This window comes from Euleptes europaea, chromosome 2, assembly GCF_029931775.1.
Source record: "Euleptes europaea isolate rEulEur1 chromosome 2, rEulEur1.hap1, whole genome shotgun sequence".
Taxonomy (NCBI): domain Eukaryota; kingdom Metazoa; phylum Chordata; class Lepidosauria; order Squamata; family Sphaerodactylidae; genus Euleptes; species Euleptes europaea.
Window position 1 is genome coordinate 63,886,717 of NC_079313.1, and position 23,186 is coordinate 63,909,902.

At 41.7% G+C, this 23,186-nt stretch overlaps 1 protein-coding gene across 2 annotated transcripts in view; it reads right to left on the bottom strand.

The window, feature by feature from the left end:
- The window catches only part of CACHD1 (cache domain containing 1), a 156,291-nt gene that overhangs the window by 49,590 nt on the left and 83,515 nt on the right, over nt 1–23,186 (bottom strand). For both annotated transcript variants that reach the window (XM_056844513.1, XM_056844514.1), the window contains exons 5-7: nt 5,758–5,884; nt 2,230–2,374; nt 319–535 (exon numbers count right to left, since the gene is read on the bottom strand). In XM_056844513.1, coding sequence (XP_056700491.1) covers nt 319–535; nt 2,230–2,374; nt 5,758–5,884 — 489 coding nt within the window. The remainder of the gene's footprint in view (nt 1–318; nt 536–2,229; nt 2,375–5,757; nt 5,885–23,186) is intronic.

Genomic DNA, 23,186 nt, shown 5'->3' on the forward strand with positions numbered 1-23,186 from the left:
TAATTTATACCATCTTATTTGCTCCATGTTTCTTGTTCTTTGGAACAAATATAAATAAAATAGACTTTGCAACTGAAATCTAAAGAAAAAATGGTGGTGGATGGGGGAGGGACCATTTCTTCCTCTTTCTCAGTACTATAAATTATATACATTTCAAAGCAAACTTTGTCTTTACTGGTAACAATTTCAGTATTTAAAAAAAGTTACAACTTCTCGTCATCTGCTAAAAGGACAATAAAAACAAAACAAAAAGGAGAATGCAAGAAAGGATAATTCAAGAACAAGAAAAAAAATTAGACTGCATTCTAACAGACTTACTTGCTTGTGGTTTTGTGCTGTTGTTTGTATTTCTTATCAACTGAAATGCTTTTTGAAATCCTGCTGCATGCTGAGTAGAGCTGTCAGATGACTTTATATTGTTAACAAAAGTGGACATTTTCCTTTTAGTCTCACTGGTGGCAGGAGACAGAAATGTCTTATAGCACTGATCCAAGGAGCAGGTTCTTACTGTGTCTGCCACGGATAACACAGAAATCTTAAAAGAGATGAAAAAATATATAGATATATACTGGACTACCTTACCATTGAGATTCTTTATGTGCCACACTGTACCACACATACCAATAAGTCAGAATAACAGCCAATGTGCATTTTAAGGTCTATTGTATGAGAAAAGAATGCTTAAAGTATAAATCCATCAAACCTGAGAAGGCTTGGCCTTTTGGATTTGGGCCTTTTGGATTTTGGCCTTTGCTTTGCTGAAGTAAGATAGCTTCTACTCTTATACAAATGTTCCCGAACTCTACATCAGAGTTCTAGCAGAGTAGGGTGGAGCCTCATAAATAAAATGTTTGGGAACCATGTGGTTTACAACTGGTGTGGCAACTAAACTAAAGGGCACATTTGTATCATCTCCCTCCCACCCCAAGAAACAAGCCAGCCTAGGAGTACAAGTTTTCTCAGCATGCTCACCATGCAAATATTCACTGTTGTGAATCCCCTACACAAGCAGGGCAAGTGCCCCTGAAACTCAGGGCAACAAAACTGAGAAAGTTTTCCACCAACTGTTTCCCACTTGGGAGGAGGAAGATTGGTTTCTTTAATGTTGTTTCAGAGGCAGTTTGAATGTTTCTGAAGTTCAGTATGACCTTTCTCAGGCAGGTGTAGTCACTGCAAATTCTGGAGAAAGTCACCCAACATCCGTAGACTTCTCTGTTAAGATAATTAGAAAACGCTGGTATGTCAACATCTGGTTTTGGGTGGAGTCATGATTAGGGATGTGCTTTCAGAGTTTGCTCTGAGAAAGTTCTCCACAACACTTCTCAAGATGTGTAGGGAAGGAACACGGAAAGAAATGTTGTTTCTAAAAATGCACTCCTTGAAACATGAGAATGGGGCACTTATTTGCAAATATGCAGCCCAGGATGCATATTATCCTACACATAACTAGTTTTTTGCTTCAATTTGAAGAATTGTTCCAATCATATGGTAGAATGATTGTGGGAACAGGCAAGCATACAATGTGTCAGATCCACTGAGAGCAGGAGTGTATTTCCCTTGCAAGCTAACTGGAATAAGCAAAAGAACAGAGTAGAGAATCCACCAATTATCATGGTTCCAATCTGCCCCAATACTACTTCCCCTTTCTTACATCAAAAAACTATGGAAAATTATTTTACAGATAAACAAATAGGAGTCTGAGATCATCCAATAATGAATTATTGATTCCAACTTGACATACGTACAACTCTTATAATTAGTTAACATTCTAATCAGCTGCATCAAGGATTCTCCCATGATTAAAAATATGTATATAATTTGGTTCTTGGAAAATGCCAAATTCTTTCTTGGGAAGTAGTAGAAAATGTGCTTTAAATTATTTATAGTGTGTGGGGGGGGGGAACCTTGCCATGGTAAGAACTGAAGAATGTTTTTAGCTCCTCCAGATAAGAATATGGGACTTGACAATTCTGTTTCGTTAGCAAGCAAGTCTTCAGTTTCTATTTCAGAAAACCAGAAGAGGGTGGAATAGAGGAATAGTGTTGAGAGAGAAAAATCCAACATAATAATCTTGTTGCCTTGGAGTTGTTGATTAATGTAGCAGGCACAAAACCCAAAGCAGATTCTGGGAGTTCTGACTTGAGTCATGGTTAGGGCCACTTATCTAAAGCCAAAGAAAGCAATAATTAAAACTTACCATGGTTCACTAATCTCTCAGTGTAAACTCACCTTATCATGTTCATCTATTGAGTTCAGAATAACTTGGGCTGCATCTTTGGCAATCTGGAGCTGTGTCTCTGTAACTGAAGTTCCGTGATCCACAATGACAACTATGTGTTTAGACTGAGGTCTAACTGAAGAGACGTAGACAGGCCTGCAATTGAAATAACAGATGAGCGGCTGGGCTGCAATTTTTAACCATCTTTAAAAGAACTGTGGCAGGAAGTTGTTTAAATACTGTGAACAGTCTGAAAAGGTCTCCAGTTTATATGGATCTGGGACTGAATTCTAAGTAGCAGCAGCGGACAAGACTGCTGGAGCTATTCCCCCCCACCCCGCACATCCCTCCTTCTCTCGAAACCACTTGTCAGCTTCAGAAAGGCTAAGCCAAGGCTTGAGCTATATAACCCAGAAGGGAAAGCTGGTGAAATTGATCCACCTGGATGTTCCACCAGTAGTGCTTCCTTGACACAAGAGGCTGCACTGACAGAACAGACAAGATACTATTTATCTGCCTCAGTTCTAAACACTTGAAATAACGGTGACCCACCCAGTAGTATTTTGGCAAACATAAACATGATAAAGATTGTGCTGTAGTTCGGCCAGCAGGGTAGATGTGTCCAAAATAGCATCCACAATCCAATACTTGGTCTCAAACATAACAAAGAAAGCTGGGTGAATCTGATACTGGTTATCTTTAATAGGCCAAGATTTATTTGCAGACTGTTACTATTGCATCTCCACAATTTCTTCCAGCACACAGTGGTTTGAATGCTGTTACTGTGTCAAAACCCAGCTCAGATTACTTTCCTGACCATATTTTAGGAACACATATAAGGCTCACAGTCTCATCCACAATGAAATCGCATGCGATAGTTCTACTTTGCCAGTGACCTTGTGTTAAACAGTCACAGGTATCCTAATAACTCCAATAGCCTTCTGAAGATTTATGCCACTTTACTGTAAGAGAGTGTTTGACAATCTCATTACAGCCTCTGGTAACCAATTTTAACACAAGAACATTGTAGCTAACCCTTGACGGGGTTTGTGATTTCTGCAGATTGCCCTCTCCGGCTGCAGCGCTCTGTTCCACAAACTGTGCTATTCCCAAGGGTCTCTTGACCCTCACGAGCAGATTTCTAGGGAGGCTGAACAGGAGGCAGAGACAGGAAAGTTTAATCCCATGAGTGCTGCTCTGTAGGTCCCATCAATCACTTAGTAACAGGCAAAATCCTTACAGCGTTGGGATCAAGAGTGATGTATTTTGACAAAGAATGCATTTCAGCATAAGATCGACTTGATGTACATGTCTGCATCACCTAATATAGTGACTGCTAACGGTGTAGGCAGATTAGTATGTGCCGTGATACTTATCTGGCATGTAAAGAGTCTACGCAAGCTGTGTATAATTGCATTAGAGCATTCGGCTTGGGTTTTATCATCATTAGACAAAGTCTCTTGCCAAGATTGTCTTTTCTATTAATGCTCTGGAATGTAAGTCACACAGGTCATGCTCTGCAAAGCTTTCTTATCTCTGCATGTTATTAAAACGAACTCTGCCAAAGTCTGCTAAGGGAACTGTGTTTTCGTGTGTGAGAAGAGTATAACTAGAAAGTTCCCCCCACCCCGAGTGCTAAGCACTAGAATAGCTTTGACTAATCTTGATTAAGGAAATTTTTAAAAGCACAACAGGAACATCCTCACCCTTCCCCACCTTCCTATTTGTCTAGACCAAAGACAATTTGGTATAAACAACAAATCTTTGACTGTAAATATTGCTACCTCAAAATCATCCAGAGAACTCTTACTGTGGGGGAAAGGAACGCACACAAAATATTATGCAGGCATTTAAATAAAACAGCAGGCACAATCATTTCTTAATTTTAAAACAGCCTTACACAACATTAACATTAAAGGACTTTCAAAGAACATAATGAATGCTAACTAACTTGCAAAGAAAATAATGACATGCACTGTCACTAGTTGGAGAACAATAAACGCACAAAAACCTTTATCTAATGTAATCATTGCTACCCTGGGAAGAAGCCTGAAACATCGTGTTTTTGAGAAAGCCAACTCCACCTAACACAGACCTCTTATTGCCCTTGCAGAACTACAATTCCCAGAGTTTCTGGGAGGAAATCATGAAGGATAAACCAGTGTTAAAACCATTTAAAGTCTGTAACTGAAAATTGTAACCACAGAAAGAAATATTGAAGAAATTAAGGCAATTGGTCCTTCCATAGTCAAATGTATTTACTTCATTTGTATCCCACCTTTTTTTGATGGGGATTTACAATGGCTCCTCTCCTCCATTTTACCCTCACACCAATCCTGTGAGGTAGGTTAGGCTGACAGAGTATGACTAGCCCAAGGTCGCCCAGTGAGCTTCCATGGCATGAGTGGGGATTCGAACCTGGGTCTCCCAGATACAAGTCCAAGACTTTTAACCACTACATCATATTGACTTTTAAACGTATGGGAAACCAGAGCAGAACTTCATGTATGCAAACCAAGCATCATTTGTACAAGTGAACATCAATAGTTTCATTTGATAAAGTAAGCATTCATACCATAATCATAAGAACACTACTGCCGAGTGCACGTATTTGTGGGATGGGGAGATTCTTATGTGACAATCCATGCGGTTATACATCTATAATTGAAGTGCTTAGTGAAATCTGTCAAGCCCATGCACCAGAAAGAGCAGGTCATTGCCCATTTCTACAAGTGAAGTGCCTTTGGTGAATGAGGGAATTTGGCAGGATATATTAGTTGGACTCCAAATTGTTTGCAATCTTGTCAGCTTTAGTAGTTGAATATTTCCTTTATGCAATTTAATTAATAAAAGTATTTCATTTTTTAGATTTGCAGCAACTTATCAAACTACAAATCTCTCTTCTTTTTAGGTCAGGATTTCTCATTTACAGAGAATGTCATGTAGGACTATTATCAAATTTCTTATACAGATGTATCTAAACATCCTCCTATGATCCGCATAATGAATAACCTTATCAATTACAAGAACAGGTTTACTTGCCATACATTGAACTGACAGCTCTGTTTAGAATATTGCCCAGTTTGTATGTGGTTGTGATATACCATGTGGAAACTCTTTCACCTGTCTGACTTTGAAGAAAACTTCCAGACAAACCTCCATTCGTGTTTTAAACAGAGAGACAGACATAGAAGTATCTCTGTTGCGCATGGACAGACCAGTACATGGTTTAACAGATTGTGAAGCAGCTGTATGATTGCTTCACCAAGCACAGAGCCTGCAATTCACTTCAGTTCATATTTACTTTGCCACCACAGCTGTGGTGGGCAAAAGGGTGCCCACAGAATGGGGGATGGGCTTTGCATCTGATGAGACACCCACACAGCTGTCTCATCATGCACTGAAACTAGCATCATTTGATTTAATTCATATTCTCATCATGCCTAATAGGGTGTGTAAAATGGGGCCCTGGAATGAAAATGGTTAAACTACTATTCATCCGTATTCAGAATTTTAAAAAATCCATAGTAAAATCATACCTGCTACGGTGTTCATAACTGCCTTTACATCGAAATTTGTGTGCTGGAAACACAGTAAAAATACCTTCTTCTGAACTAAAGTACTGCCATTTAATTCCTGGATTGGATTTCAGATTGTCAGCAAGAACTATTAGAAAAACAAAAAGAAACATGAATAGTATTGAAAAATGAATAGTACTGAAAAAGAAAACTGTGAGCATTGGTCTTTTTAAAGGTGTGTTTAAAGGGCCTCACTAAAGCAGCATTAATCAAACACACAGGAGATGACTAGGATGGCACCGTTGGAATCTCAACAACGGTTATGTCAAAATATAGCTGTCTTTAAAGTGACACACAACCATTTTGTTTAACGTTTTGTTTCAGTCTGTTACCCTTAAGAAAAAATGTAGGCCATGTTACACAATGTAGAATCATAGAAACACAGAGTTTGAAGGAGCCATACAGGCCATCTAGTCCAACCCCCTGCTCAATTCAGGATCAGAGCATCCCTGACAAGTGTTTGTCCAGCCGCTGCTTGAAGACTGCCAGAGAGGGGGAGCTCACAACCTCCCTAATTCCACTGCTGAACTACTCTCACTGTAAAAAAAAGTTTTCCTAATGTCTAGCTGGTACGGTACCTTTCTGCCCATAATTTATACCCATTATTACGAGTCTTATCTTCTGCTGCCAACAGGAACAGCTCCCTGCCCTCCTCTAAGTGACAGCCTTTCAAATACTTAAAGAGAGCAATCATGTCCCCCCACCCTCAACCTCCTCTCTTCCCAACTAAACATTCCCAAGTTCCCCATCCTTTCCTCATAGGGTTTAGTCTCCTGGCCCCTGATCGTCCTTGTCATTCTCCTTTGCACTCAATTCATTCTGTCCACATCCTTTTTGAAGTGAGGCCTTCAGAACTGCACACAGTACTCCAGGTGCAGCCTGATCAATGTGGCGTACAGTGGGACTAAGATATCTTGCAATTTGGATGTTAAGCCCTGATGATATACCCCCACATTATTAGCCTTTTTGGCCGCTGCATCACATTGACTGCTCATATTCAACTTACAGTCCACCCATACCCCTAGATTTTGTTCACACACAGTGTTACCCAGAAATATATCCCCCATCCAGTATGCATGCTTTTCATTTTTGTTCCCCGGATGTAGAACTTTGCACTTGTCCTTGTTGAATTGCATCTTGTTCCCATCTGCCCACTTTCCCAGTGGGTTCAGATCATGTTGAATTCTATCTTTAACTTCTGGGGAGTTTGCTACTTCTCCCAATTTGGTGTCATCTGAAAATTTAATGAGTAGTCCATCCACTCCCTCATCCAGATCATTTATAAAAATACTGAAAAGTACTAGACCCAGAGCCGAGCCCTGTGGCACCCCACCGGACACCTCCCTTCAATCAGATGAAATGGCACTGACGACTACTCTTTGGTGTGGTACTCCAACCACTTCCCTATCCATCTAACGATCCTAAAGTCTAGTCTGCAGTGCTCCAGCTTACCTATCTGTCAGCTAGGGCTTTCTGTCAACCCCGGATAAACAAGATGGTTCCTCACCAGAACAAAATGGAGTTTGAGTTCGCTCCGTCCTCCCCCGTTTGCATTCTGTCCCCCGCCCGGCATCTGCACCACAATGGAGACCCGCCAGGGATAATCGCTAGTATGATACCAGGTCCCACAGAACAATGCCTGGGAGCCCTGGAGATCATCTAGCTATTTCACGCGTTAATTCCTTGTATGAGTTTTCAATGAGTAGTTACCGGCAGTTACCTTCTGTATTGTTTCCTTGTATCTGAACTATCAAGACAGCTCTGCCGCACCTCGTCCTTTTGTGTTATACCCTGAACATAATTTTGTGTTATACCCTATTGTATGTACCCTATAAATGTACTGGTGTGTCCCCACGTCTGTATTCTAGCCTTATGTTTCTATGGACTTACTGAACTCGCTGGCTTTCTTAATAAAACTTTTAAACTCGCGACTACATCTGGAGTGAAGTTCCTTATGAAAGAAACGCAACGAAGTACTGCAGTCTGACACTATCAGACCATCATGTAGGACCCTGTCAAAAGCTTTACTGAAATCAAGGTAAACAACGTCAATCAGAGTTCCCACGATCCAGTAAGCTCATCACTCGATCGAAGAAAGAAACGAGGTTGGTCTAGCAGGACCTGTTAGGGACAAATCCATGCTGGCTTCCCCAGTTCACTAAGTTGTCCTTCAGTTGCTCGCAGACTGGCCCTTTCGAAATCTGCTCCAATATCTTCCCTGGGACAGGTTCACATGCTGTGTTTCTGCCTGCACATTCAAATTACATGCCATTGCCAGATATATAATGGAATATTCCTATAGTTGCACTTTGTCAAGAAACTGAGTCCCTTAGTACAGTTTCTTAGTCTCTCAAACATTGGTTCAGGCTTCAGGCCTTCCATGGAAAAATTTAAGTTGGAAAATAACTCATCCTTTCCTTTCCTTTTATTTCAGGCTCTTTTGACCAAAGGTCTTAAGCACAAATACATAAATTAATGTAAGTTAAAATACTATAGTATACAAATTTAAAATAAACAACAAAAGTAACTTAGGATTCTTAAGATGCTTAAACATTAAAATCAAGATACATTAACTTACATTTGACCGAAGTTCAATTACTCTACAGACACAGCAGGGACTGCAATAGTACTCATGTCACTCTACAGATGCAACAGATATAACAGCAACTACAACGGTATTGGAAAATAACTGTGCTGTTGCTTGAAACTTAGCACACTGCGACTTTTTAGAACCCAGATAAGAAACTTCAGGTGCAGGGAGTTAATGAGCCTCTGAGCATCCTTCCATTACTCCCCTCTAGTTCCCAAGGCCAAGAACTGTGAAACCACATTCCGTCTAATTAACAAAGTTGAGATCATGAGAAGCCAAACTTGTGAGAGGTGGGCTGGACTTAGCTGTAGATAGGTTTAGTCACGTCATCTTACTTCTGACCCCCCCCCCCGTCACATGCCTAGTAACAGGGTTATGTGGTCAATTGACATCACCAACCACGTCTCACCGACGTCTGATTGGTCAATTGAGCTCTGGCCAACTCAGACTCTTGCCCATTCATTCTAGTTTTGTTCTTGGTTCCTTGTTCATGGTTCCTGAATCCAACTTTGGACCTTCGATTTTGTGCCTCTCTTATGGGTCAGCCTTGCTGTCTATCCATGCTTACTCTTGGACAAGAGTGGACTTCGAAATTGAAGGACTTCAGCAGAAGGGTAACATCTGGTAAACCGAATCAATGTTATTACTGTGCAGATAATTTGTTTGAATTAGTTTTGTTATTTTAATTCTCACTGGTCACTGTTCTTGTAGTAACATTCTTGCACAATTTCCACTTTAATTATAATCTTGTGGTGTTTTGTCTTCAGGAGGCTTCAGTCTAATTCCAGTACCTAAGCCAGGTTGGCTGCACCTATCAAGTTAATTGTTTTCTTGTGAAACTCACTCTGCAAGTGGTCTACCTTGCAGGGGTGACTTTCTTTACTTTAATCCCAGCAAGGTTAGAAGTTTGCCCCTTGGTTTCTGGATGTTTGGGCAGATAAAGGGGCTAGTGGCTGCTACAAACACTGAGGGGGGTTTGTGATTTGTATGGTAACTGCCCATCCCAAGAATCCCTTGGATTAGGGGTTCTTGAGACACTATACCAGAGGTCCCCCTCCTTTTTGAGACTGCAGGTACCTTTGGAATTCTGACCCAGGGTGGTTGGCGCAAGAACAAAATGGTTGCCACAGAAGGAGGAACCAACCACAAAGTGTCAGGAAGTGAGGTAATGCGTAAATCTAATAGTAACTCTTCAGACAGTGAAGATCTTTGTGCTGGGGTGGCAGCTGCGGCTGAAAATACTTTTAAAAATCTGCACAGCCAATTAGAAGCCCTGCCAGGTAAATGCCCTACCCTAGCCCCACCCACTTTTGAAAAACACATGGTGGGTACCAGGAAAGGCATCAGCGTGTGCCATTCCACTCATGGGCACCATGTTGAGGAACCCCTACAGTATACAAATACATATGCATCGCTAGAACCTTACCAGCTTGTCATGGCAAACAAATGGAAACAAAGGCAAAGGTTATGATTTAGGAACTGACCAATAATTACCATTGTCTAGATCTGTTAAATATTGAAAAGGAAATTGCACTGACGGTTAAGTTGCCTCCTTTGCTGCAGATGCAAGAATGAACTAACTCTTCTTCCAGCCAGAAGGAAGGGCCAGAGCTACAGTTTTTCTAAGAATGGTCCACAGGAGACCATGTCCATAGCCTTCCTAATGGGGAGTAGAGTTCAAAGCCCTTCACAATGAGATCCTGGAGGAACTTTTAAAAGGGTGGGACTGGTCTAGTACTGTTGAACAGAAAGCAAGTCCAAAGTAATTTTAACTTCCCTTTCTTGTTCAAGAAGTAAGAAAGAAGTCAGAAATGGGGCAGTATCTACATACTAAGCATGACCTAACCTCTGAAGGAGGATTTGTAGTAGTAGTAATATTTATGACGGTCAATTGACCAGTCTCAGGTAAAATTCCAAGGTCTAAAAAAATTCACGCTACCATCAACCAAGGAGGATTTGTAGAAATTTCTGAGGTCCAAGCATTTATCATATAATGCTGTATAAAATGTCAGTGCCCTAAGATATTCCCCCAAAGATTGTTAATGTTGAAGGCTGTTGAAGGCTATTCTCTTCAAATAAGCGATTATGATACTGGGAACGGAAATGCCTTTAGTTTTTTATCGTCATAGAGTTCACATCACTCCAGTCTTGTTCCATGTACCCTGGCTTCCGATTTGCTTCTGGGCTCAATTCAACATGTTGGGATTGACCTTTAAAGTACTACACAGCCTAGGACCAACATACTTTAAGGATCACCTTCTCCCATATGAACCCACATGGAGTTCGGAGGCCCTGCTTCAGCTGCCTCTGCTATTTGAAGCCAGACAGGTGGCAACCCAAGAAAGAGCCATTCCTGCTGTGGCACAAAAACTCTGGAACTCCCTTGCCCAGGGAGGCTCATCTGTCATTGTCATCGCCAGCAGGTGAAGACATTTTTTTTCGTTTTGTCTGGCATACCACCAAGAATGGTTTCTGGCCCTCCTTCTACTGTTGTTTGTCTATGCATTTTTAATGAACTTGTTTTATAATTTAACTGTATTTTTAATTGTTTGAATGTTTTAATTTTTATGTTCATTGCCTTGTGGACTCTGATTGGGTGGGAAAGTGGCATAAAAACCTTTTACATAAGTAAAACAAAATAAATAAAATATTTCCTGATTCATTCTGTTACTTGTAAACCTAGTAATCTTATAACTTACTTGGTAAGACACAACTAAATGCCTGATCATCTATTTAGTGCTGTTCATTGTAGGGCTTAAGGTCCTTGTGCACCTCCAAGTATGGCCACACAGTTTTTTCTTTGGGTGTATCAGACTCAGGTAGAAGTTCAGAAAGACAGTTATATGATTGCAATAGAAAAGAGTTTCTAAACAGAGAGGGAACTTAACTCCCTAATGATTTCTTGAAGTTGCCTTCAAGAAATCAATAGTCTATAGCAGTGTTCCCCAAACCCCGGGCCGCGGACCGGTGCCGGTCCGTGGATCAATCGGCACCGGGCCGCCCGAGGAACTTCAAATCATTTCACTGTGGCGGGCAGCCGAGGCGCAGAGCATTGCGCCCTCCCAAGCCCGCCCATTGTGTGACAATAGAGAATGAAAATTCACTATTGTTACACTGATGCTCCTCCTGGCCAATCAGGGAGCGGGTCCTCCCGCTTCCTGATTGGCCGAAAGGCAAACCTCACGCCATTGGCCGAGGAGGAGGCGCCACGGGAGGACTGAGGACTCGAGGTCGGAGACGCGGGGACTGAAGAGAAGCTGCCGTGAGGTAAGTGCACGGAGGGGGGGGACTCAGCACTATCAAACGGAAAGAGGAGCAGCAGTGGCTTTATTAGAATGCCCTCTCATTCACCCAGGCCTATTGCACTTATTTAGGCCAACAACTCCTGGGTCGAATGTGTTTGTGCGGGTTCAGGCATAAGTGCACGGAGGGGGGACGGGGGTTCTCTGCTATTGAGGAGACTCAGCACTATGGCGCGATGATCTCTGTATTGAAAGGGGGAATGCTGGGGCATCTCTGTGTTGAAAGGGGCACGCTGGCATCTCTGTATTAAAAGGGGCACGCTGGCATCTCTGTATTGAAAGGGGAACGCTGGCATCTCTGTATTGAAAGGGGGCACAGTCATCTTTTGTGATTTATATATATATTTCACAGTTATTTTGATACACTGGTCATATATTTAAAACACTGATCACATTTTTGCGTTGATAGTTTTTTGATTTACATTCGGATTTAGGTGACATCTGGAGCTGAGCGGTTGCAAGCAGCAGTGGAGTGAAGAGAAAGAGAAGGTATCACTCTTCTAGCTCTTCTATCTGTTCACCGGTACTCGTGTGTACTGACATGTTATTGTGTCTGCTTTAACCCACAAATTAGCAAAAATGAGTATGAAACAGACATCGTTAAAAAGTTTCCTTGGGAAGAAAAAAAGGCCCAGTGAACAGACAGAAGAAGAGCCTTCAACATCAAAGAAACATGCAACTTTTAACAGACAATACCATGAGTCCTATTTGAAATATGGATTTATCGGGACAGGTGATTCCCACGCACCAAAACCGCTCTGCATAGTTTGCGGCGAGAAGCTCTCTAATGAGGCAATGAAACCTTCAAAACTGCTTCGCCACTTGATTGCCAAGCACCCTGGCATAAAAAACAAGCCCCTGGAGTATTTTGAAAGAAAAAAACGGGAGCACGAAGCACAGAAGATATTTATGAGGGCCACCACATCAATAAAGGAGAATGCACTGAGAGCATCATATTTGGTGGCTAACCGCATTGCTAAGGCTAAAAAGCCATTTACTATTGGTGAAGAATTGATCTTGCCCTCCACTAAAGACATTTGCCGTGAACTTCTAGGAGAGGCTGCTGTGGAAAAGATAGCACATGTGCCTTTGTCAGCTAGCACTGTGACTAGGCGCATTGAGGAAATAGCCGAAGACATTGAGGCACAATTGTTGGAGAGGATTAATACATCACCGTGGTATGCACTCCAGGTTGACGAATCTACAGATATCGACAACAAGGCACTACTACTTGTTTATGTGCGATATCTATATCAGGAGGATGCGCATGAGGATTTGTTATGTGCACTATCTTTGCCAACCAACACCACAGGAGCAGAACTGTTCAAGTCACTGGATGGTTATATATCAGAAAAACTGAAATGGTCCTTTTGTGTCAGCATATGCACAGACGGAGCTGCTGCCATGACCGGACGACTGTCTGGTTTAACTGCTCGGATTAAGGAGGTTGCACCTGAGAGTGAATCTACGCATTGTCTCATTCACAGGGAAATGCTGGCAAGCCGAAAAATGTCACCGGAATTTAACAGCGTATTGATGGATGTCGTTAAAGTTATTAACCACATCAAAGCACACGCACTTAACTCGCGCCTGTTTGAGCAGCTTTGTGAGGAGAGGGACGCAGAGTACAGATGCCTTCTCTTATACACAGAAATAAGATGGTTATCCAGAGGAAAATCGCTAACCAGAGTATTTGAATTACGAGAGCCATTGCAAAGATTTCTCTCAGAAAAGAAGTCACCGCTGGCAGCACATTTCAGTGACAAGGTATGGGTCGCAAAACTGGCTTACCTGTGTGACATATTCAGCCTGCTCAATGAACTCAATCTGGGCCTTCAGGGGAAAATGACAACTGTTTTCAAGTTGTCAGACAAAGTAGCTGCATTTAAAGCCAAACCGGAGTTGTGGGGACGGCGCGTGAACAGAGGCATTTTGGACATGTTTCAGACATTAGCAGGGATTGTAGGCGAGACTGAGCTTGAACATTCATTCTGCCAGTTGGTGCACAATCACCTGTCTTTGCTTTTAAAAGAGTTTGAGCGCTACTTCCCAACCACAAAAGACCCACGAACTGATAAGGAATGGATCCGCGACCCATTTGCCAACAAATCAGGCGAATCTAGCATGTCTATGCAAGAAGAAGAACAACTGCTGGAGATTGCAAATGACGGTGGCCTTAAAACTACGTTCGAGACAACAACTCTGCCGGTGTTCTGGATTAAAGTCATGGCGGAATACCCTGAGATTGCCACCACAGCACTTAAATCCCTATTGCCATTTCCGACAACCTATCTGTGTGAAGCGGGGTTTTCTGCAGTGACAGCAACCAAAACAAAACAACGGAATAAACTGGACATAAGCAACACACTTCGGGTGTCATTGTCTCCTATTACCCCCAGATGGAACCGTCTCGTTGCAAAGAAACAAGCTCAGGGTTCTCATTGATTTGGCATTCTAGTGAGTTAAATAAAATAAATCACTTTATATTCATTTTTTGGTGTAGCTGTATTTTATTTTGAAGGCATGTTTAAATACAATTAAATTAAAATTATTAAATCAAAACAAGCGGGCCACGGAAAAATTATCAAACATTTACCGGTCCGCGGCGATAAAAAGGTTGGGGAGCACTGGTCTATAGGACCTTCCTCAGAAGAATGAATAGGATCGTCTTAAGAATCCTGTAAGTTCTGGAGGAAAACAGTAAAGTCCCAGGTGGGAAATATAGGAACAATGGGAGGGTAGACATGGTGTCAGCCTTCAGGAAGCACTTGGCATGGGGGTGATAAGAAATGAAATATTTGCCCTAACCTTCTGCATCACTGACCAGAGTCGCAGCTTGTTGCTTTGGTGAATCAGGAAGTAGGATGTTCACACATGCTTGGATAAAGGGCAAATCTGCAGCAATAGAAGCTGAAGTTTCCTTTATTTTCCTGAAAGCACAGCACTACATCAAATTTTCAGATTGTCTTGTAAATGAACCAAGTTGGGGTCGAGGGTATGATTAGAAGTCATATATATGAAGCTACAGAGATATAGCTGAACAGATGATCTCCTGGGAATCCTATGCATGCCATCTTGAGTTCCATGACAGAAAAGTGGGATATAAATGTCATTAATTAATATATTAATGTATTTGGAAAAGCTAGAAAAGCTATCAGTCATGTTGGGATCATACTCCTTTGTATCCAGGCTATACCACTCAACCTCAAAAAGATTTTATGACCATTTCACTTTGACTGATCATTTAGGAATGAGAGTCTGTGATTGTCTTTTCTTGCTTTTAGCAAGGACTTCTTTGAGAAGTTCACTAGTGCAAGTGGTTGGGGCCAGGTAGGGCTTTTGCCCAGCAAGGCTTCTGATTGACTGCGCATATTTTTTAAAATGTTACTTTGGCTGCAGCTGCCTCCACAGCACAAGGATCTGCACTGTGTTACTGAAATTAAGCATTCATTTTGTGGCTGGTTCCACCTCCTGCAGCAGCCATATTGTGGCAGCCATTTTGTTGCTTCACCAACCATGCAATATCAGAATTCCAAATGTGCCTGCAGGTTGGGGACCCCTGCTCTACAAGCCATCACTCAATCTCTTCACTCACTCAAGTCTCTTCCCTCACCCACACACTCTGAACTCTCTCTCACACAAAGCCTCTCTGAACCAACTAGTCAACTCCTCCCCAGGGTACAGCTACCATCCAGTCATAACACACTTCAATCACCCATCCTGCCCCCTCTTTCTTACTCTACAGGCCTGCCCTTTATATCACAGCAACCTAGGTATAAAATTCCACATTAAAACACAGAAATAAAACACACACAAAATATTTACATAGTGAAAACATCACATCCTCCCCCTGAGGCTTCCCCCTTTTGTTTAGAACCTATATGGTTCAGGTATAGGTTCAAGTTTATTGCGTTTGGCCAAAGGCCAGTACAAGAACTGATAAAAATCCATATAACAATCATTGATAAAAGTTTCATTTTGGTAACATATTAAAACTCCAGATGTACTATGAAATAAAATAAACCCTAATAGTTAGGTCTCAAGCCCAAACTGTGAACAGCTGCCCAAATAATGTTAGCAGTTATAATTGGTAAGTCCCACTTCCCTTCAAAAAACAAGTTTACGTCTCAGAAGTATTATGACGTTGTACCAGACTGACAGTTAAAAATCCTTTCATGGAACACCATGGGCTGGAGAAATAAATTTCATGATTCTGCATTTCCCATTTATCTATATAAATTTGATATCTCATGCATCCAGCAAACTTGGATCTCGGAGGCCAACTCTGTCTTTACATGGGTTCTGTTCACATGTGGTCCCTGCAATCAAACTTAACAGCAAGGGTCAAGGTACTGGTGGGATAGCAATACTGGTATTAGTGGATTTACCAGCAGATATTCAGACTTTGACTAGTGAATCGACGGATTACATTCAGGTCTTGAGGATATGTGGCGCTCAGGTAGACTCTTTCTTTTGTGTTAATGTATATCCCCCCCCCCAAAAAAAAATTTTTTTTCTAGCTCACGGGATCCAGACAGTGTCTGGAATAAACGTTCAGATACCTTGGAGGCGCATGACCTCCAATACTCAAACTCCCATGTTTTACTGTGTGGAGATTTCATTGCAAGAATAGGCCCAGGTTTATGTGGGCCCGTAGAATGTTCTAACAGTCAGGCTATCTTGCAAGCAAGTCATCTTGATAGATGGCCCCATGATTTGACAATTAGCACGGCAGGAATAAGACTGTCAGAATTGTTTTCTGCTCCCCAACTACATAGCCTTCATGGTACCAATTCTGATCACTCACACAGGACGTTTACGTATCTATCTCCGCAGGGTGCTAGTACAATAGATTATATCCTGGTTTTGTCTTCTCTTCTTTCAAATATATATTATTTTGTGGTAGGAGACCGGACAGAGTGTAATCATGGCCCGCTCATCCTAATTCTAAGCCTTTCGGCAAACTTACCCCCTAATATGCCAGTGCACTCCATCAATGGTATGACTCAGGGAAAAAGGAGAATTAGATGGTCCTCACAACTACAAAGTAATATAGCTCAGCCGTTGGAGAACGGTGCTTCGTGGACCATTTGTCAATTAATCTTATTGAATTATTCTGATCCAGTCAAACAATATGAAGAATTAGTCGAATCTTACATTTTTCATAACAAGTTAAAAGATGCAAATTGATTTTAGGAGAAAGTATTCTGTCTTAAGCAAGGTGGCTGTCACCAGGGCTTTCTCCTTCCCATTACAGTTTCCCTTTGCTCTGATTGTAATAAGCAGCCTATCTGGTACCACAGGTTGTGGAAGATACCAATACAGGGAGTGATAGTGTTTCTCGCACAGGTCCCTGTCTTAGTGCTAAGACCTTGAGGAGGAACTGGATGAGCCTGAAACAAAGAGGCTTGAGGAATTGAGATCATGTTTTTTTGTATTTGTGCTCCGTAGCTGGCTTACAGTTTACATATTTAACCACCAGCCAGCTCATTCACTTCAGGGATTCAGGATCAGGATCCCTTCCACAGGGTTTGGCTACTGGGATACAGACACCTTTGACACCAAGCCCCTTTTCACCAGGTGTCCAACGAGTGATGTCTTCCCTTCTGTTTATCATGGCTGCAACAAAGGCAAACTCTTCCTTTATCCAAGGCCATGGAAGTGAGATGCAACAAAGGGACCAGCAGTTCCATGATCAAGATGTGTGCATCAGTGAGAACAATGACATTAAAATATATTTTATTAGATTTATATCCCTTCCAACAAAAATAAACAATCAGTTTAAAACATATTCTATAAAATTTAAAACCTTATACATTGTAAAATTCAAAAATTCACAAAGGCCCCCTAGCAGTAATCAGACAGGAAGGAATATCAAACAGGAAAGGGTGGAGAAGAAGATAAGGGGGAAGCCTGGCCTTGGCTGGTGAGGGCGGAGTAGAAGCTTAATAATATTTTTTTAAAAAAAACAGCTAATAAAATCAAGGGAAGTAACAATAAACATATGATAAAAATAAACATGAAGTAGGGGTGGGGAGGCCAGCTGCGTTATAACCATTGCTGCCTCAACCATAGGCTTGGCAGAACATCTCAGTCTTATAGGTCCTGTAGAATTGAGCCAGGTCCCACAGGTACGATGGTCCCAGACCATTTAGGGCTTTAAAGGTTAATAACAAGACCTTGAATCTGATCAGGTACTCAAATTTGGAGCCAGTGCACCTGGCGGAGCACTGGTTGTATATGTGCTCTGCATGGGGTCCCCTTAAGTACCTTTGCTGCCACATTCTGGATCAGCTGAAGTTTCTGGAGCAGCCTCAAGGGTAGACTTGCATAGAGCAAGTTACAGTAGTTTAACCTGGAGGTGATCTTTGCATGGATCACTGTGGCTAGATTGGGGTGAGACAGGTAGCGCACCAGCTGCCTAGCCTGGTGAAGGTGGAAAAATGCCACTTTGGAACGTCTGGGATCTAGACCTCCATTGAAAGGGAAGCATCCAGGATCACACCCAGAAGAGGAAGCTGGTGTCCCAATCCCCAGTCTCCCCGGCCCAACCACAGGACCTCTGTCTTTGATGGATTGAGTTTCAGCTGACTTTGCTTCAACCATTTCACCACTGCCTCCAGGCACCGGGCCAATATAGCTGGGACAGCATTCGGCCATCCACTCATCAACAGATATAGCAGGGTGTCATCCGCATATTGGTGACAACCCAGGCCGAAACTCCAGACTAGCTGGACGAGGGATCACATATAGATGTTAAATAACATAGGGGAGAAGATCGCCCCCTGAGGGATACCACATACCAGATAGTATCATGGTCTTTGGAGTCTCAGGTAAAATTATAGTTAGAAATGCCATACACTGTTCCTTGTGTGGATAATCTCTTAATGCATACATACACCTGTCACTTATTACTAAATGAAAAGATGGGACTCCACTTAAAGATCCCCATAATAACTTCTCTAGTTTTGCATATGGTGAGAGACCAAAGCTCAGTGGCAGTGCACATGTTTTGCATGCAAAACCTGTAGGTTCAATTCCTGGCCTCTCCAGTTAAAGGTTCTCAGGGAGAAGGAGTTGGGAACAACTTGTATACATGGAACCTAGTCAGAGTAGACGGTACTGACCTAGATGTACCAGTAATCTGAGAAGGTAGTTCCATATTTTCATCACAATATTTAAAATATCAAAACACCACTTTACGTTTACATGTGCAGTGATGAACTAAGCTGTATGAGGTCTCTTCATTCTTTTTTCTCCTCTACAACATCCACATTTTAATGGATGCCTTGCACACTTCCAGAATGTTAATGTTGTCTCCCAAGAGCCAAAATTCACAGAAAGGAATGGAACTGGTGTTCTTTCTTGTAACTCTTAGTACAGTGTTCTTATGAAGAAAAGGCTCACGCTTCCTTCAGCCCAATTGCTGCAAGACCTTCCATTACCTGAGAAAATGGCATCATGGCATAACTGTGGCCAGATGTAACTGAATGGCAAATAATAAATATAATTTCTGATACCTAATGACAAAAATAGCCATTGTGCAAAGTATTGTTATTGTAAGTCCTAATTAAAAAAAGTTATATGGAGTGAATCCAAGAGTTCTGTTCTCCCCCTGGTTCGAAGAAACCTAGCAAAACATTCTCTGCGCAGATGGGTTTGTATTTCCTTCGGCTTACAAATATGCAACTATGTACACAGAAATGTAGCAATTTACTCAAGAGCTCAAAGAGAGCAAAGCAGCCAACCAAGTAACATAAGCCTTGGGGAATTTGCTCTAGCTTCAAGTTCAAGTTACTAGACCATGCTCACTTGGTCTCTTAGACTGTGATTTCTTAATGTATTCCAAAAGACAGCTTTTCATGTATATGGTTTTAATTTATGAAGTGGGACTTGAAATTTAAAGGGATATTTAAGACTGGAAAAGAAACAGCTGTTAGGCACATTTTATCAAATAAGTCAGAACACAAGCCCTATGTCAGTATCATAGTCTAAATTACATTAACGAAACAGATTTGACTGAGAAACAGAAGTGCTGCAGCATGACTCTGATAAGGCTGTTCCCAGCTACAGTTAAATAAACAACAGTGCCACAGAATTAATATTAGTGGGCAGATACTATTTTTAAAAATTGCATAAAGTACACCAACTGGCCTGAAACACATTACAGAAGTAGTACCATAGAATCTTGGGAATTTCAGATACTGGCTTGTACAATGCAAAGAATTAGAATTGGAACAGAAACCCACTAAGCCCTGACCCACAGACATACATGCGTGCACGAACGGATCAGACACTTGGCACAAAAATCCTGGGAGAGTGCATATAGCAATGATCAACTGACCAGGGCTGTTACTAATCCAGCAAAAGGAAAGCACGCATTCAGCCCTGGGAAATTGGATGCAACAATTTAACAGCAGGAATTGTGTGAATGACAGCATCGTCTTGATTACACAGTTCAGATTACACATCAGTACAAGTCTGCTTGTATGTACCAATGCACACCCATGAATCAAGTCTATTAGCTACATCAATCTGGCATCTACCAGAACTGGCCTAGCTGTTTTCTGCTTCCACAAGTGTATTTGTGTATTTTCAGCTTCCACAAGTTCATAGGACAGCTACAAAGTAATGCTGCTATGTCTTATTATTTGCATTAATACAATCTTTGCTCAGGAAATTATCATCCATCCATCCAAACCTTTATTGGTATAGATTATGGGTGAGACAAAAAAAAGGTAGATGGTTTATTTTCTTCTAACATTCACCTCTGTGAAAAGCAGGCCATTATCTTGGAGCAATTTGGCAGGAAGAGGTGCTGCAAAACGTTTTTCCCGACTAAGAGCAAGAGGCCCATTTTGATCTGAATTGATTTTGCCACACTGCACACATTTGCATCATTATATGTCTAAGATATGTCCCATATCATATATAGTTAGTGTGAAAACCCTCTGTAAATATTTGCACCAAATGGGTTTTCTGGCATTTCGCCCCCACCCCATCCAGTGCTGCTTTCATGGGAAAAGGTTTAAATCAGGGGTCTCCAATCTTTTGAGCTTGTGGGCACACCTGGAATTCTGACACGGCATGGTGGAAGCAACAACCAAATTGCTGCCACAAAATGACTGCCGCAGGAGGTGGAGCCAGCCACAAAATTATTGCCACAGCTTAACTTCAGTAGATCCTTGTGTTGCGGTGGCAGCTGCTGCCAAAGCAATATTTTTAAAAGTCTGCACTGCCAATCAAATCTCTAATAGTCGATCAGAAGCCCTGCTGGGTAAAAGCCCTACATGGCCCCACCCACTTGGCGGGCACCAGCAAAGGTGTCAGTGGGTACCAGGGCATCCACAGGCACCAGGTTAGGGACCACTGGTTTAAACGATAACATTCAGTACGGATCTAGTTAATAAAGAAAGTATAAAAAGTCAATCTGTTGGTAGATCTAGGCCAGATGCATTTACTCTGGTTAACCTGGCTCTTCAAGGTTTTCACTGCCCTGTCACCCAAGTTTCTTTAAGTACAGATTCAAGGGGCTGAACCTGAAACACTGTAAATGCAACACATGGGCTCTACCACTGAGCTATGGCTCTACTTTAAACTGACAACTTGAATGTTTCCTTAGTAGGCACGTCTGCACAGTAATCTTCCTTATTTCCACTTTAGGATTAAAGCATGAACGTAGGAAGAATCAACAAAAAGCAAGAACAAACCCAGCCCATTACTACTTGTGGCAAACATGCAGACTACGCCCCCAATATTCCAACCTTTGTCATGGAGAATCAGTGCAGACTGCAGCCAGATGCAGCGTGGCTTGCAGGAACAAAATGTGCCACAGGAACAAAGCTGGACCCACTCAATATGGCCCATGCACTTTTTGATGTCTTACAGCTTTTAGTCAAAGCACTGGGTCCCCCTAATCAAAGCATACTCGTCTATATCGCATCAAGCTACAACATCCTTTTCATTAAAAATGAAATTTGTATTGGGGGGGGGGAACCTGTATAATCAATTGAGCTTGGTACGGTGGAATGTTACAAAGCTGCATACTGATGATGTTGTATTTCCAGAATATTAGTTTACAGACAATAATCCATTTGTGAAAGAAATTCCCCACCCCAAGTGCTGTTTGACTTTTGAAACTAGGTAAAGTTGTTCAAAATAGCAGCAAGGAGGGGGGAAATCTAGACTTACAAAGTGAACATATGTATTCTGCAACTGTAAAACCCAATAAATTTTGAGTTCTACTAGGGTTGCTGGGTCCCTCTTCGCCACCGGCGGGAGATTTTGGGGCAGAGCCTGAGGAGGGTGGGGTTTGGGGAGGGGAGGGACTTCAATGCCATAGAGTCCAATTGCCAAAGTGGCCATTTTCTCCAGGTGAACTGATCTCAATCGGCTGGAGATCAGTATAGAAGGAGATCTCCAGCTAGTATCTGGAGGTTGGTTAACCCTAAGTTCTACAGTGGCAACATTTTGAACAAACGAGGCAACATTTTGAAAATTGGTTTTACCACTATTGTTACAGCATCCACACCGTTCAGAAGAGAACTGGCCTATTTTCAACACTGTGTCCAACACTCTGTTTATAATGTGGCAGAGGTGCCCTCTCTCTCTGCAGCCCATGGAACTCTAAATTTAAATACTCAAGATGGGGCTTATTAATGTATATAATGATGTTCTCTTTTAGTAAATGTTCATGCTATACTTTCTACATTAATTATTTCAGTATGCATTGTATCTTGAGAATGTTATCCACAAAAAACAAAATGTTGTCATTTTCAAATCCTCTTTGAAGTTTTACAAGGCACTTCAAAACGTGTCTGCCTCTGTTAGATCCTTCACATCTTTAAGGTAATTTGTAGTTACCAAGCACTAGTACTGATTTTGTGCATTGTCATGTAAACCTTAATATTTCTTCCACATTTTTGAAGTACTGCACCAAAACTATACACATTTAGTATAATAATCCAAACATCTAGCTAGAGCTGTTAGATTTCTTGCATTTAAATAGTGATACTGAATGTGTGCCAAAAGCTAAGTAACTGCAACTAGTCCCCAAGCATCTTGGGTGATGAGGAAAAGCTTCCTGGTCAAAGCTTGCATCTTCCAAGAACTGCCCGTTTTAGAAATGAAGTAATAGGTGTCTACAAAACTGACGCAGGAAACTGACAACACATGAAGTTATTGGCCCCTCTTTACCTGCTATAATGCCACAGAAGAGGAAACATAGCTCTGGAATGGCAACATTTTGAAATGTCAGTTGTTTAGTTTTATCTATGAATGTAGGTTATTACTCAGCTTATATTTTTGGTGGACCTCTTACATTAGGGACACACACGGTGAACCTTTTTCAAGACCTCAGGCCTTGAAAAGCTGCTGCCAGTCAGTGTGGGCAACAGTGGGCAAGATGGACCACTGGTCAGACTCTTTCTAAGGCAGCTTCATGTGTTGACAGATTTATATGGACAATATTGCTGGGCTTGGAAGAAATCTACTGGCTA